The following is a 14,712-nucleotide window of genomic DNA, read 5'->3' on the forward strand; positions in this document are numbered from 1 at the left end:
AACATTTAATTTTGTAGTTGGTTTGATCAAAACAAAAAAATAAAGGGAGGTCTTAAACTTTTCAGGGATCTTTGATTCTCAAGGAGGAGTCTGGAGTTTTCAGAGAATACTCAGAAGTATAAATGTATTTTCTTAATCAAATGCTACTACTAATAGGTTTGCTTGCATATATAAAGATAATGATACTACATCGAAGGGTATGTGTTTTGAGTTGCTTTTCTAAAAATGGGGATTGTCTTGCTCCTTCCATTCATATTCATTTGCTCAGTTGCCCTAGAGCCGTGGTTGGCAAACTGCAGCTCACGGGCCACATGCGGCTCTTTGGCCCCTTGAGTGTGGCTCTTCCACAAAATACCACGGCCTGGGCGAGTCTATTTTGAAGAAGTGGCATTAGAAGAGGTTTAAGTTTAAAAAATTTGGCTCTCAAAAGAAATTTCAATCGTTGTACTGTTGATTTTGGCTCTGTTGACTAATGAGTTTGCCGACCACTGACCTAGAGGGGAATGTAGAGTACATTCTTCTATTTTCATCAAAGGATTGGAACTTACAAAAGCAAAAGCTCCCTAATATTTTCTGATCTTGGAAATATAGTAGTCATTTCTCCTCTCTGCTATTTTTGTTCCCTTGATGTTATATGGACACAGAATTCTGCAGGGGAGTCCAATTGTGCTGAGCGAGGAAAGAGTCACAATGCTCAAGAGTTTCTGAGTGTGGAGGTGTGGACAAGAGCGGATTTAGATCTGAAATTAAAGTGGTCCATTGGACAGTGTACTAAGCTAGTATCTTCCTCCATCTGAGACTGGGTTAATTAATCCATGCTGAATTTGGGAGTCAGGATTCTAATGGGTCTGAGACGATCCAGTCTGTTTAAAGTGGCCCGAGAAGCCTGATCCCAGGTCACTCCTGGGTAGCAAGGCTCCTGGCATGCTGCTTCATCTGATGACTGACCCAGAAGTTGCATGTTCCAGACCTTTTCCTCATTCTCCTACAGGTTTCTTAGATTAGCCTCAAGCCCTGCAACAACTCTGGCTAAATTGGGCATGACTAAGCATTCTTTAATAGGACCCCGAGTCTGGTCCCAAGTCAGAAAAGGCTACTGCTTAGATCAGTGGTGGGCAAACTGCGGCTCGTGAGCCACATGCGGCTCTTCGGTCCCTAGAGTGTGGCTCTTGCACAAAATACCACGGGCGGGCGCGCACGTACAGTGCGATTGAAACTTCGTGGCCCATGCGCAGAAGTCAGTTTTCGGCTCTCAAAAGAAATTTCAATCGTTGTACTGTTGATATTTGGCTCTGTTGACTAATGAGTTTGCCGACCACTGCCTTAAATGGTCCACTCAACCTCCAGGATTTCTTTTCTACCTTGGGTTGTTGCATGAGCAGAAGAGGTCACTCAAAGTGTTCTGAACCTCGCAAGTCTTCAGCCCAAATTGAGGAACATTATTTGTGTGCTGATAAGACTCCCCCTGAACCTCAAGGAAGGAAGGTGCAAACATATCATGAAAATCAAAATAGTAAGAACCAGAGGAGCTGCCACCAGCTCATTTTGCTGACCTGATTCACAGTAGCTCCGACGGAGCCCTGCAGCACCATCTGAAGCATCTTGGCATCAGGGGGCTCTTGGTGGATGGCAACTGCCAACTGCAGGGTCTTCTTCTTCATATCTTCAATGGCAACTTCGATTGGTGTCAAAACAAACTGAACGTAAGACAGAAATGTAGGAACGTCACTTTCAGATCTTATAAGCCATGGAAAACCTGGAGCTATGACATAGAGGGCACCTGGATTTGAAGAGAAACTAAGGAGGCTTTCAGAGTAAATTAAAATAATCTGGAAAGGCTAAGAGGAAGGAAGGGCCTAACATTTTTCTGAGTGCTTATTATGTTCCAAGAACTTTGCATACGCTTATTATTTACTCCTTTAAACAACCTCCTTATTTTCTCCATTTTATAGTCAAAGAGGGAGTTGTAAGGTAAAGACAGTGCCATAAAAATGACACAGATAGTAAGTGAGGAGGCCAGAATCTGATCACAATGATGTCTACATTTAAAATCCATGCTATTAGAAATAAAGCACTCAAGATTTTCTTTCCCACTATGATGCAAGATTTTGGCATCAGGTATGCTTTCTCCAACTACCCTGAAGGTGCATTCCTGGTAAATAGAATTCTCTTAAGGGTCAATCCGCTGGCTGCTAAGTTCTGCCGGCTTAGGATATGACCCTTCCTGAATCTTATGAGTGAATTCATGTCCCTCTAAGTTCATATATCAAAAACTCGTACTTCAGAATGTGGCCTTATTTGAGATAGGGTCTTTACAGAGGTAACCAAGTTAAAGGTGGTCATTAAGAAGGGCCCTAATCCAGTATGACCTATGTCCCTATAAGAAGAGGACATCTGGACCCAGAGACATGCATAGAGGGAAGATAATATGAAGACACAGGGTGAAGGTGGCCATCTACAAGTCAAGAAGAGAGGCCTCAAACAGATCCTTCCCTCACAGCCCTCACAAGGAACCAGCCCTGCCAATACTTTGAATTTTGACTTCTGGCCTTCAGAACTAGGAGACAATAAATACAGCAGATGCCTTCTGTTATTTAAGCCACACAATGTGGGACTTTGTTAAAACAGCCCTAACAAATAAATATATTGAAATTCTTAGAGAACAATAGATGGCCAAGAAAGATTATAAAGGCTCCTCTTGTGACGGTGGGTTTATTTTTGTGCTATGCCTTTGTGTCCTAGTGTTCAAAAGTCCAAAACAATAAGAAATACAGCAGATGCCTTCGAAACCATCCTCCTCTTAATGGAGTCACTAGTTCAGGCTTTCCTTGCCCTTGTGAAACCCACTATCTGATGTGTTTGCTGAACACGAGCATGTGGGCCACTCTCCAGTGAGCTCAGTCACTTCTGCTCCTGCCCAGTGAGGTGTGTAGTCATCACAATTCATCTGTGTTTATTCACCAACGTGATTATGCCTATTATACTTGTTATTTGAATGACCTAATCTAATAACGCACAAACTATGGGTGTGGAAAGAGAAAGTTGTTTCTATGAAAACCAAGCTGATTGCTTGGGCAAAGCGTTATGAGAAGCGGTTGCTATAAAGATGCCTGCCATATTAGGTGTGCACAAGACAACTAACTATAAAAGGCTAGGGATAAAAAAATTCATAAAAACCCAGGAGGATTCTGCTAGCAAGGATCTTTAAACTCTAATTCTGCTTTATATAAATAAAAACTGAAAATTACAGACAGTGCATTATAGGTGGGGTTTACATAAGAAAGACAATGCTGAATTGTGATAGCCCAACCCAAAATCACAGAGAAGGTTTGGCCCTGTATAAAATAAATGACAAATAAGTGGACATGGATGTGCTTTAAAGTAAAAGGAAAATGTTTAAAGTACGTTTAATTTTGAACGATCTGTGGCCTGAGACACTTTCTTTTTTTTTTTTTTTTTTTTTTTTAAATATATTTTATTGATTTTTCACAGAGAGGAAGGGAGAGAGACAGAGAGCCAGAAACATCGATGAGAGAGAGACATCGACCAGCTGCCTTCTGCACACCCCCCACCAGGGGATGTGCCCGCAACCAATGCACATGCCCTTGACCAGAATCGAACCCGGGACCCTCCAGTCCGCAGGCCGACGCTCTATCCACTGAGCCAAACCGGTTTCGGCCTGAGACACTTTCTTGATCAGTCCCATGGGTGAGACGTCTCCCGTACACAGAACCCCAGGAGAGAAAGGGGTCCTTCCCGTCAGTGTGCAGGTGAGGAAACTGAATGAAGACAGGGGGCTGAGCAGTGTCGCAGGAGGAAGCTGGGCCTGGGAGGCAGTGGGCCTTCTTATCCACCTTGCGTGGTGCCCTTCCTCCAGCTTCACCCCGGTCCCTGGGGCTGCTTGCTTGCCGTTCCTGTCTCTAGTAACTAACCACCCACCTGCGCCTACGTCACCTGTAAGCCTTTACAAATACAAAGACTTAATAAAAAGTGTTTGAAATGTGAATATATACAGTTCGTACAAATGCATCATTAAAATACATATTTAAAATTATAATTCTGTAAACACTTAAAGATAGAACTTTAAAATGGAAACCATTTAAATATAAAGTAGTGCTATGAAATATGTAGCTGCCTAAATGGAGTTCCCTGGCACCACAAGAATGAGAGAACAGCCACTAAACTGATCTTTCCAGTGTGTCCCTTTTTAGATGTCACTCCAGTCTGCCGTGAAGGAGGCTTGTGTTGCCCACTCATTCGGTGGCAGCCTCAGCCCAGAGCCTGTCCCCAGCGGGGGCCATTACCTCCTCCTTCTGGATGACGCTGATGCGGGTCTTGATGTAGGGGAAGGCGTGCATGGTGGTCAGCACGGTATTCCGCCGGTACTGCTCATGCAGCTCTCCCCGCGGCCGCCCCTCCAGGGTGAAGGGGGTGGTGTACATGAACCTCCGCAGATTGAAATTCTTCTCAAAGTAGGTTACCCTGTCTTTCATCTCATACTCATCAAAGTAAGGCTCCACGAAAGTGATCTGTATGTAGGCCTGAGGGAGAAAAGGCAGGGGAAGGAGGAGATGAGCGATTCTGCAAATAGCCAGCCAGGACGCACTGGAGGAGCATGCTGGAACCAGCGCCGAGGCACCACCCCTCGGAGTTCCCTCCGGCCACAGAAGACTTCAGCAACCAGCCAGGCCTCCTCTCCACCCCAGGGAGAGAGAGGACAGCGAGAAGGAGAGGGCACATCCACAAGCCACCCCTCCTGACTGGTCCAACTGGAACTTGGTATGAGAATTTGCAAACTGCCATTCTGAAGAGACAAACTTTCCTTCCTAGAACAACCATGACTGCTGCACGTTTGGTGGAATGGCCAAACTAAATGAAACTGACAACACCAAGTGCTGACAGGGATGGGGAGCAGCTGAAACTTTCATACACTGATGGTGGGAATGCAGAATGGTACAGTCGCTTTACAAAATAGTTATATTACACTGACCACACAACCCAGCAATTCCACTCCACGTGCATCCCCAAGAGAAATGGAAACTTACGTTCAAGGAAAAACCTGCGCACAAATGTCTGCAGCAGCATTATTAAGAATAGATAAAAACGAAAAACAACCCAAATGTTCCTCAAGTGGGGAATGGATAAACAAATGGTAGTACATCCAGGCAATGGGATACTACTCGGCAATACAAAGAATCAAACTACCACAGCATGGATGAATCTCAAGTGCGCTGTGCTGAGTAAAAGAAACCAGACTCAACAAGCTGTGGGATTCCATTGATTTCCTCTAGAACAGGGGTCCTCAACCTTTCTAATGCTGCGACCCTTTAATACAGTTCCTCATGTTGTGGTGACCCCCAACCATAAAATTATTTTCGTTGCTACCTCATAACTGTAATTTTGCTACTGTTATGAATCGTCATGTAAATATCTGTGTTTTCCGATGGTCTTAGGTTCTGCAGAACCACTAGCAGGGTCGCCTAAGACCATCGGAAAACACAGATATTTACATGACGATTCATAACAGTAGCAAAATTACAGTTATGAGGTAGCAACGAAAATATTAAAGGGTCACGGTATTAGAAAGGTTGAGAACCACTGCTCTAGAATGTCATTTACATGACGTTCTGGAAAAGAAAAAAATTGCAGAAACAGATTACAGATCAGAGACTGGCAGGGGCTTAAAGCAAAGGGAGGACATGGCCACAGAGCCGCACAGGGAAATACTTCGGGGTGATGCAACTCTTACAGATCTTGATCGTGGTGGTGGTTACATGTGTTTGTCAAAACTCATAGAACACCAAAAGAGCCAATTTTATTGCATGTACCCCATTAAAACACACACACACACACACACACACACACACACACACACACACACAGTGAATGAGGGCACTTACTAAGAAAGAAGGCCTCTTTAAAAAACTAAAAAAATGACAATGACCATAGACTTTACAACACCCGCCCACTGAAATGGATGGGTGAGGTCACTGATCTCAGACCACAAATCACTGTTTAGTGTGATGAAATCTGGTAATAATTCTGGGTTCAGTTTCTTATTTAAAACTCTCAGAACCTACTTGGGGCATTTTAAAAGAGGGAAGAAGAGCACCTTCTGTCAGGGGCGTCACCAGTGACTCTCCAGAGCGTGTGCTGTGCACAGATCATTGCAGGCACACGGCCAATTCCCACTTTCAAAGACCTCAAACATTTCTGTCTGAAGCTTAGCTCAGGTCTGACCAGTTAATGCTTCAAACCTAGAGTAGGGGATGTGTCTAAAATGAACAAGTCTTCTGAAATATGCAGAAAAACAATTACATCTGGCCCATTCCTCCCTACTTGCATCATCTTCATATCCTGGAGGACAGTCTTGGGAAAAGAGTATGGACTCTTCATTGTGTAGCCCTGCCAGATTGCAAATGCTCCTCTGTCCCCAACCCTTAATAATACTGTGAACTTGCATTATTTCCAGCAGTTTAGAAAGCACTCTCATGAACATATGTGTCTATGGGCTGGGCAGGAGGCATCCTTCTGTGATGTAATCCTATCTAATAAAAGATTAATATGCAAATTGACTGTCACTCCAACACACAAGATGGCTGCCCCCATGTGGACACAAGATGGCCTGCAGGGGAGGGCAGTTGGGAGTGATCAAGCCTGCAGGGGAGGGTAGTTAGGGGTGACCAGGCCGGCAGAGGAAGGAAGTTGGGGGTAACCGGGCCTGCAGGGGAGAGCAATTGGTGGGTACCAGGCCTGCAGGGGAGGGTAGTTAGGGGTGACCAGGCCTGCAGGGGAGGGCAGTTAGGGGGTGATCAGGCCTGCAGGGGAGGGCAGTTAGGCATCAATCAGGCTGGCAGGGGAGCAGTTAGGCATCAATCAGGCTGGCAGGCAGAAGTGGTTAGGGGGTGATCAGGAAGGCAGGCAGGCGAGCAGTTAGGGGCCAGCAGTCCTGGATTGTGAGAGGGAGGTCCGACTGCCCGTTTTGGCCCGAGCCCAGCAGGATCGGGCCAAAACGGGCAGTGGACATCCCTCGAGGGGTCCCAGATTGGAGAGGGTATAGGCTGGGCTGAGGGACACCCCCCCCCTTGTGCACAAATTTCGTGCACCGGGTCTCTAGTCCTATATAATAAAAGCCTAATATGCAAATTGACCAAATGACGGAAGGACTGGTGGACTGACCGGTCGCTATGACACTCACTGACCACCAGGGGGCAGATGCTTAACGCAGGAGCTGCCCCCAGCCCACAGGCCCCAGGCCAGCCAAGGCAGGTGCCAGTGGGGCCCCCCACCAATCTTCCCGCCGGTCGCCCCACACATTGGCCCTGATTGATGGCCTGGCCTTGCGACCCTACCTGAGTGTGAATTTTGTGCACTGGGCCTCTAGTCAAGAATATATCTGATCTTTACATTTCTTGACACAGTGTCAGTATAGTACTTTTCAGAGTTTTGTGCCATTCTAGTGAATTATCTAATCTGAGGGATGAACAGGAATGTCCAGGTTTGTAGCCATCTGGATAGAAGTGTGGGTAGCTCAGGGGCCCTACTTGAGGCTGGTGTCTCAAGTGAGAATAGTCCTATGGAGGACTGAGCCTGTTACTGGTGGTGTGTGACGAGAACTCCTGTGGTGAGTGTCAGAGTGTACTGCAGTCCACCTAGTTAGGGGTAAGACAGGACACACCCTCATATGAGAAGTGAGGAAACTAAACTCCAAGCCCTTTGCATCATTCCCCAACAGCAAATTTGCCTGCACTTGCCTGGAAGGACTACCTGCAGCCTGAAAAAGTTGTCAGTGAGAAGGTTGCATCATTTTTTTTAATCCTTACCTGAGGACATGTTTATTGATTTTAAAGACAGGAAGGGAGAGAAGCGAGGTCAGGGAGGGAGGGAGGAAGAAGGTAAGGGAGGGGAGGGAGGGAGGAAGAAGGTAAGGGAGGGGAGGGAGGGACAGAGATAGAGAAACATCAATGTGAGAGAAATATTGATTGGTTGACTCCCAAACATTCCCTGACCAGGAATTGAACCTGCAACCCAGGTATGTGACCTGACCGGGAATCCAACCTGCAACCTTTTGGTATTCCGGACGACATTCCAACCAACTGAGCCACCCAGCCAGAATGGGTACATCTTTTTAACATGTTTTAAATTGAGGGTTTTATTAAGAGTATAATTTTGAGGATGAAGGGCTCTGAGTTTGAGTACTGGTTTCGGCACTTGAGTGACCATGGAGAGTTGCTTAACCATTCCACACCTCAGTTTTCTCGCCTGCACAGTAGGAATAACTACACCTACTTCAAAGGGCCAACAGAGAATGAAAGGATGTGTGTAAAGGGCCTAATGCAGTTCCAGGCACAGCGTTGGTGTTTAGTAAACAGTAGCTTTTATTGTGATTCCTACCTTTGAGTATGGTTTCTTTAAGATCTAAACAAATAGCAGTTGAACCCTAGACAGAAAGATTTGGCTGCACTGAAATGACTTGGAGAGCCCACCAGAGGAGGTAATTTTATGTTCTTGGGGTAGAGCAAAGGGAATCAGAGCCTGGTGGTTATTTTTTGCAAATATCCCCATACCTTGTTCGGATCCAGCTTGGTTTTGTCTACAGGAGCAGAGTCTTTTATTACTTCCACAGATTCTGCACCAAAACATTGACTATAAAATCCCTAGATAAGAGAAACCGACAGATTAGAAAGGTTATTTTAATGTAATGCAAGTCTTCATCTCTCAGAAGTAGAATAAGGTTGGAACAAGTGTAAGGGACAATTTGCTTCCTGATCACTGAAAGTCCCTCTGATCTAATGAAGCAAGTTCAGCCTTTCCTGAGACAAAAGTAAAAGCATAAGGAAGTGCAGCATTGCGAACTGACACATGCTTCCATACGGTATGCATGCTTCACCTCAAATTCAACCAGCGCCATCATATTTCCTGAAGCGGCTCCAGGGGGTATGGCACTATTCACTTCTTGCCTGTTGTACCCTAGGAACTTGGAGGTCACTAGCCTTTCCATAATGTGACAAGCCACAGTGCACAAGAAGACCAAATATATACCTCTAGCCCTAAGCTGGGGAAACATTATGAAGCCAAGCATCCTGGGGTCAATTGCTAGTTCTTCTCCTGAGCTCAGTGACTTAGGGTAAGTCACCTAACTACTCTGGGCCATTGCTTCTTTGAGCCATGTAAGGATTAAAGTCTTTTGTCTTAGTTGGCATGAATAGATAGTATAAGAAGAAACTTGGCAACAAAGGTATTTTAAGTTTTATAGCCATAGTGGGACCTAAATGCAAAGCAATAGCAAGGAGTGAATCTCTGGTTAAATGCTATCAGCATTTCAGGGGACCCCAGTTATTCACCCTATGAATAAGGGTTTTGTTTTGGGGGAACTCCTTGACTTTCCTCCTAAGTTCTTAGTGCTTGGCTCTTTCAATGTTTGCTTCCTTTTTTTCTCACTTTTCTTTCTGCTGTTTCCCTTTTTCTTTAGCCTTTCTTCCAGGAACATGCTGCTCCCTTCTGCTACATGATGGATCATATGTAGTACCAGCAGGTTGAACTTGGGGCTGCCAGCCTATGGGTCGTGATACTGACTATTATTTTCCTTGGATCAGCAGGAAGAGTTCGTTATGCCACAGTCTATGGTGTGGCTACCATGAGCATCTCTGTGTCAGAAGTGGGATGTGTTGTCCAGTGACACCAAAAGGATGGTCACAGCATTTTCAAAGGGTAATCCAGTAATTTGGCCAGATTACTTCAAAGTCAAGGTAATAATCTTCAATCTGAAAAATGCTTACTAAAATTTGGAAAGGGTTACAAGAAAGTACATGACTTTGATTGAGTTTTGGATAGTCTGGAAAATAAATATTGACCCTATAAATTTATAACCATTGACAAGCATACACAGAATCTTAGGAGAAAACTATCCAAATCTTGCTTTACCTCATGATCTCACCTAATTCCTTCATATTATATATTCAATGTGGGAAAATGTATATAGAGATCAAAGATGAATCCATGACTCTGTCTTTTTCACAATGACCACCTCTAAGTTTGTTTGGTAAAGTGTACAAAGCCAAGCACACAGAGTCACTTTTCTTACCTCTAGTCTATGAGAGATCTCAGGAAGCTTGGTAATTGCAGGCTCCTTGTAAACAAATTCTTGCTCATCCAAATCCCCAAATTTGGATCCATAGAAACCAACCCGGAAGTAGGTTCCAAACATTCTCTTATGACCCTAATGAAAAAAATAAGAAAACCTCTCCTAAGTTATGTACACCCAGGAGGATTCATTGTATTGCAAAGGATGGGACTCTTTTATTGTTGTGTTATAAAGCCGTTGGTTCCTACGGAAAGTATAAACCGAAATCATGCCTTAAACATTTTAATGTTTATGAAATGAATTTGGGAAATAATAACAAAAGAAATCCCATGAAAAATGTCTAGGACTTCTTGTAAGTGAACCTAAAAGATTCTCACATTTCCTGCTTGTGAAGTAATTCGAGCAGCCTTCTTTCATACTCTGACTTGGGGGTCAGTGCTCTTGTTTGTTCCCAGCCCTTCTCTGTGTGGTAGGTGAGAACTAGAGAGATGATGTGCTCAAGGTAGATCACTCCGTAGAGAGGAAGGAGGGCTAAGCATCTCTCGGTCAGGGTCACCTGCTGCCAGGTAGCTGTGTTGGCCAGGATCCCCATCTACCTTGCTAATGATGCTGTCAAAGGCCTTCTGCAGCTTGTCGTGAGTGGAGGTCAGCTTCCGGAAGTCTCGATGCGCTTCCAGGATGGGGATGACCAGTTTGTAGACCTCATTCACTGTCTCATACAATCCTCCCTTGGAAAGAGAAGAAAATCAAAGAGAGTTTAATCCCTGGAAACGTAAGAAGAGAAACCAGAGTTCATTATGTACTGGAGAATTTTTTTCCCTTTGTTTTTCTTAATCCTCATCTGAGGATATTTTTTCCATTGATTTTTAGAGAAAGTAGAAGGGGGGTGGGGGAAAGAGAAACATTGATATGAGAGAGACATATAGATTGGTTGCCTCCTGCATATGCCCCCACTGGGCCAGGGATGGAGCCTGCAACCTAGGTACGTGCCCTTGACTGGGAATTGAACCCATGACCCTTTGGTGCGTGGGCCAATGCTCTAACCACTGAGTGACACCTGCTAGTGCTGGAGAATGGGGTTATTATGGGCACCAGGATATTTTACAGAGCAGAAGTGATGTCTGAGCATCTTTGGGATGGTTATAGCACTCAAACTGAACTAGACACATGCTAAATAGTTCTTTATGCTGATGTTAAGCGAGGAAAGGGGTTTTCACTGAAAAAAAGAAAAAAGAACAGGAGATTCAGAGCCGAAAATAAGAGCAATTTAGGAAGGCAGATTTAGCATATTTAAATGCCATCAGGGGCCCCCTCATGACCAGATGTTCAATGTATGCCTGAAAGGAGTTAGTATGATTCTAATAGTTTATTTTCTGAAATTTCAGGAAAAGTAGGAGTACATTGGACTTTTTTTCTGAATCCTGAAAAAGAAGTCAGGAAAAAAGAAACAAGAATATAGTTAAAACAATAATTAAAATACATAGAAGTTGTTGTTTGGAAACTTAGAATTGAAAAGTAAAAAAGAAAGAAACATATAAGGATGAAATAAAAATGAATCACCTAGATATAGTAGAGTATTAATTATTTAAGGAAGAGGGAGATTATTACAATGAAAATGGACAAAAGACTTTCTCCCCTGCCCTGAATCTCAGTGACTTAATCCAGAGACTTTCAACTGGTATGACACAAGAATTTTTAAAACATGCAGTACGTGACTATCTGGTCAGGGGCACTGACCTCTTTTTCCTTAGATTGTCAAATGAAAAAAACAAACCAGTCAACACAACAATAGCTGTCTGGTGTAAATGAATCAGAATTATATTTTTTGTCAGATCAGCAAAAATATATTTTTTGGTGTGCTGCAGAATTTTAGTAATTAGTGTACGTGTGCCACGAGATGAAAAAGGTTGAAAATCGCTGACTTAATCCACATACATTTTCTTTTGTTAGGAGTGTTTAGACCCAGATGAGGTCAACGAGGGGAGCCGCAGTGGTTTCTGCTCCCACATTTCTGCGAGCTGGACCTGGTCGTGAAGATCCTGAGGACGGCTCTGTCGTTAGGAAAGAAGACGCTGCCTATTCATTCCTTCCCTCTCCTCCTAGTGGCTTCACCCCAATATTCTCCTCTCTGAGAGGGAAGATGCGGCCGGGAGAACATGACTCATCATTTATTGTGTAACCCTGGGCAAGCCATTTCACCTCTCCGTGGCTTCGCTTCCACCCCTATTAAAAAGAAATAATGCTGTGAAACTGCTGCCCAGCCCATGAGCATGCGGTGAAAGCAGACTGTTGCAGTGGTGAAAGGCTTTCTCACCTCCCTGGAGAGCTGGTGCAATCTGCAGCCATTAAAGCCGTCCTGGCCATCCCTTGCCCTGCACACCCCTGCATATGTCCTCACGCAGTGGGACTGGCTTGGCCATTAAGGCCACATTCACAGCACCAGGAATTCAGCCCAGCGTGCGGCCAGGCTCCGGGACCGCCGTGTGCACTCACCGTGCTGAACAGCTCGGCCGCCTGCTCCAGGAGGCCCACCAGGCCGCTCTCGGTGAAGTACCGGCCGGAGCACACGCCATCCTCATCCGGCGACAGGGTATCTTCAGAGACTGCAGATTCCTCCAGCACATTGGAAGAAATATTCTGAAAGAAATGAAAGTATAAGCTTGGAGAACAGGGAAACCCTGCATAAAAAGGCACCACGGGGACCTAAAATGTAGCGATGAGAGCCGCACTCAAGGATCTGCAGCAAGCTTGTGATTGTCCCGGCCAGGCCCGTGATTCCACCGGAAAGAGGCTCCGGCGATTCATCATTCTGAGAGGACATATGAGCAACAGGCCCTCAAAACTCACCATTTTCTTTCTTTTCTTTTTTTAAATAACCATTAGGAGCTATATAAAGGATACCGACCTCAATGTAACAACAGTTGAGTTACTTTAGGGAAATGACCATAAGGGACATCCAGCTGGGGTCATGGTTTTTAAAAGGCAAAGGCCAAATAACAGGTGACCAGACTCCTCGTTTCACCAGCTGAGTGAACCTCTTACTTTTTGGGGTGTTTTTCTCAATATTGCTCCTCCTGACTTAACTTTCAGATGAAGAACCACAATATTATAGGACAGTAGCAAATTAGAATGTCTTCTCCATGGAAAATTTTATGGTAACGTAGCAGTTATTCTTTTTACCCCAAACATTTTGTTACTTTCGACATGCCTTTCCTTTACTTAAACTGTAGAGTTTGAAGTCTCTGGCAAAGAATGCAGTGGCTGAGGTCAGGTCTAGGGTGAACCACCGAGAAACGCAGGGCGGCACTTACTCTCGGGGCTGTGGAAGTGCTAACCCTGAAATTGCCTGACCCTGAGAGTACTTCCTTAAATCTCTGCCTTTTGTGCCTCACTTGCCTCCTCCCAGCTCTGGACCTGAGAGGTCAAGAGTCATTTTCTTCAACCTGTCTCCCAGCTGTGGAAGAAATGCATATGGAGCCTGGAAGAAATGGGAAACCTTTCTAGCTTAAGGAATTGCAAACAGCATACATGTCCTTTCCTATTCCTGCACTCATGGCAGGCATAACTAATCAATCATAGCACTCTTTCTCCTGCAGCTTAGATATAGTCTCAAAAGTCTTCTCAGCATAGTACTCTGGTCAGCCACTACCAATGGACCAGCATTGGCTTTTGGAGTAATATATCTCTGCCTCCTGGCGTGGTTAGCAGGATCAAGTGAATCTACCTTAGCAATCTAGGAAAAGAGAGTTGTTACGGTCCTATGTCTTCACCTCCAATATTGTAATATGGTTTTAGGAATATAGGAGGCTTTCAGAATCTTTTGTAGCCAATCTTTCTTCCAAACCTGGTCTTTCTATTATGATGTTTCTGGATTGGAGATAACAGAAGGTCCAAAAGATTCATTTGAAAGAATCTAATAACCCCCAAAGCAAATACTATTAGAATTGTATGCAATTTCCTATATGCAGAGGAATAGATTTGAAGTTATGTAGCTTTATTGGCTGTAGTCATAGGAAAAAGATTCTGGGCAGACTTTCCTGGCTTCAGAATTAGGAGATAACAGTAACAGCAGTATCTGAGACTGCATCCGTATCTATATTTGTGGAGTAAATATTGTACTCCGGGGCATACATAGCATTTCAATGATCTCAGTTCTGCAGAATTCAGTGGTCTCAAAGTTACTTCCCTTTCACAGATTTATTTACCTCTAGTTTACAATTCTTTTCCAAAAATTCAATTTTTTAATCTTTTTTTTTATTGTCTAAAGTTTTACATATGTCTCCTTTACCCCCCCCTCCCCTGCCCCACAGCCATTCCCACCCCCGAGGGCTTGGTTATGCTAATATGCATGCATACAAGTCCTTTGGTTGATCTCTAATTCCCCCCACTTCCCCCAAAATTCAATTTTATTGGAGCAGAACAAGGTTGAAAACTAAAGCACAAAGCATCTAAGAACTCAACACTGAACATCTGCTGTTAATGCTGCCAGAATTCCTTCATCCTTCTGCACAGTAAAGCCTCCTGGAGAACCATCCATAACTTCAAAGTGGACCTCAACTTTGGCCCAGCCAACTCCACTTCTCATTCCATTCCCCTGGTCATTCTGATTGGTTCAGGCAGGAGAACAC

At 44.3% G+C, this 14,712-nt stretch overlaps 1 protein-coding gene across 1 annotated transcript in view; it reads right to left on the reverse strand.

The window, feature by feature from the left end:
* The window catches only part of DOCK8 (dedicator of cytokinesis 8), a 209,809-nt gene that overhangs the window by 11,148 nt on the left and 183,949 nt on the right, over positions 1 to 14,712 (reverse strand). The window contains exons 40-45 of the mRNA XM_008144966.3: positions 12,578 to 12,721; positions 10,681 to 10,812; positions 10,085 to 10,219; positions 8,568 to 8,657; positions 4,305 to 4,541; positions 1,554 to 1,697 (exon numbers count right to left, since the gene is read on the reverse strand). Coding sequence (XP_008143188.2) covers positions 1,554 to 1,697; positions 4,305 to 4,541; positions 8,568 to 8,657; positions 10,085 to 10,219; positions 10,681 to 10,812; positions 12,578 to 12,721 — 882 coding nt within the window. The remainder of the gene's footprint in view (positions 1 to 1,553; positions 1,698 to 4,304; positions 4,542 to 8,567; positions 8,658 to 10,084; positions 10,220 to 10,680; positions 10,813 to 12,577; positions 12,722 to 14,712) is intronic.

This window comes from Eptesicus fuscus, chromosome 15, assembly GCF_027574615.1.
Source record: "Eptesicus fuscus isolate TK198812 chromosome 15, DD_ASM_mEF_20220401, whole genome shotgun sequence".
Taxonomy (NCBI): Eukaryota; Metazoa; Chordata; class Mammalia; order Chiroptera; family Vespertilionidae; genus Eptesicus; species Eptesicus fuscus.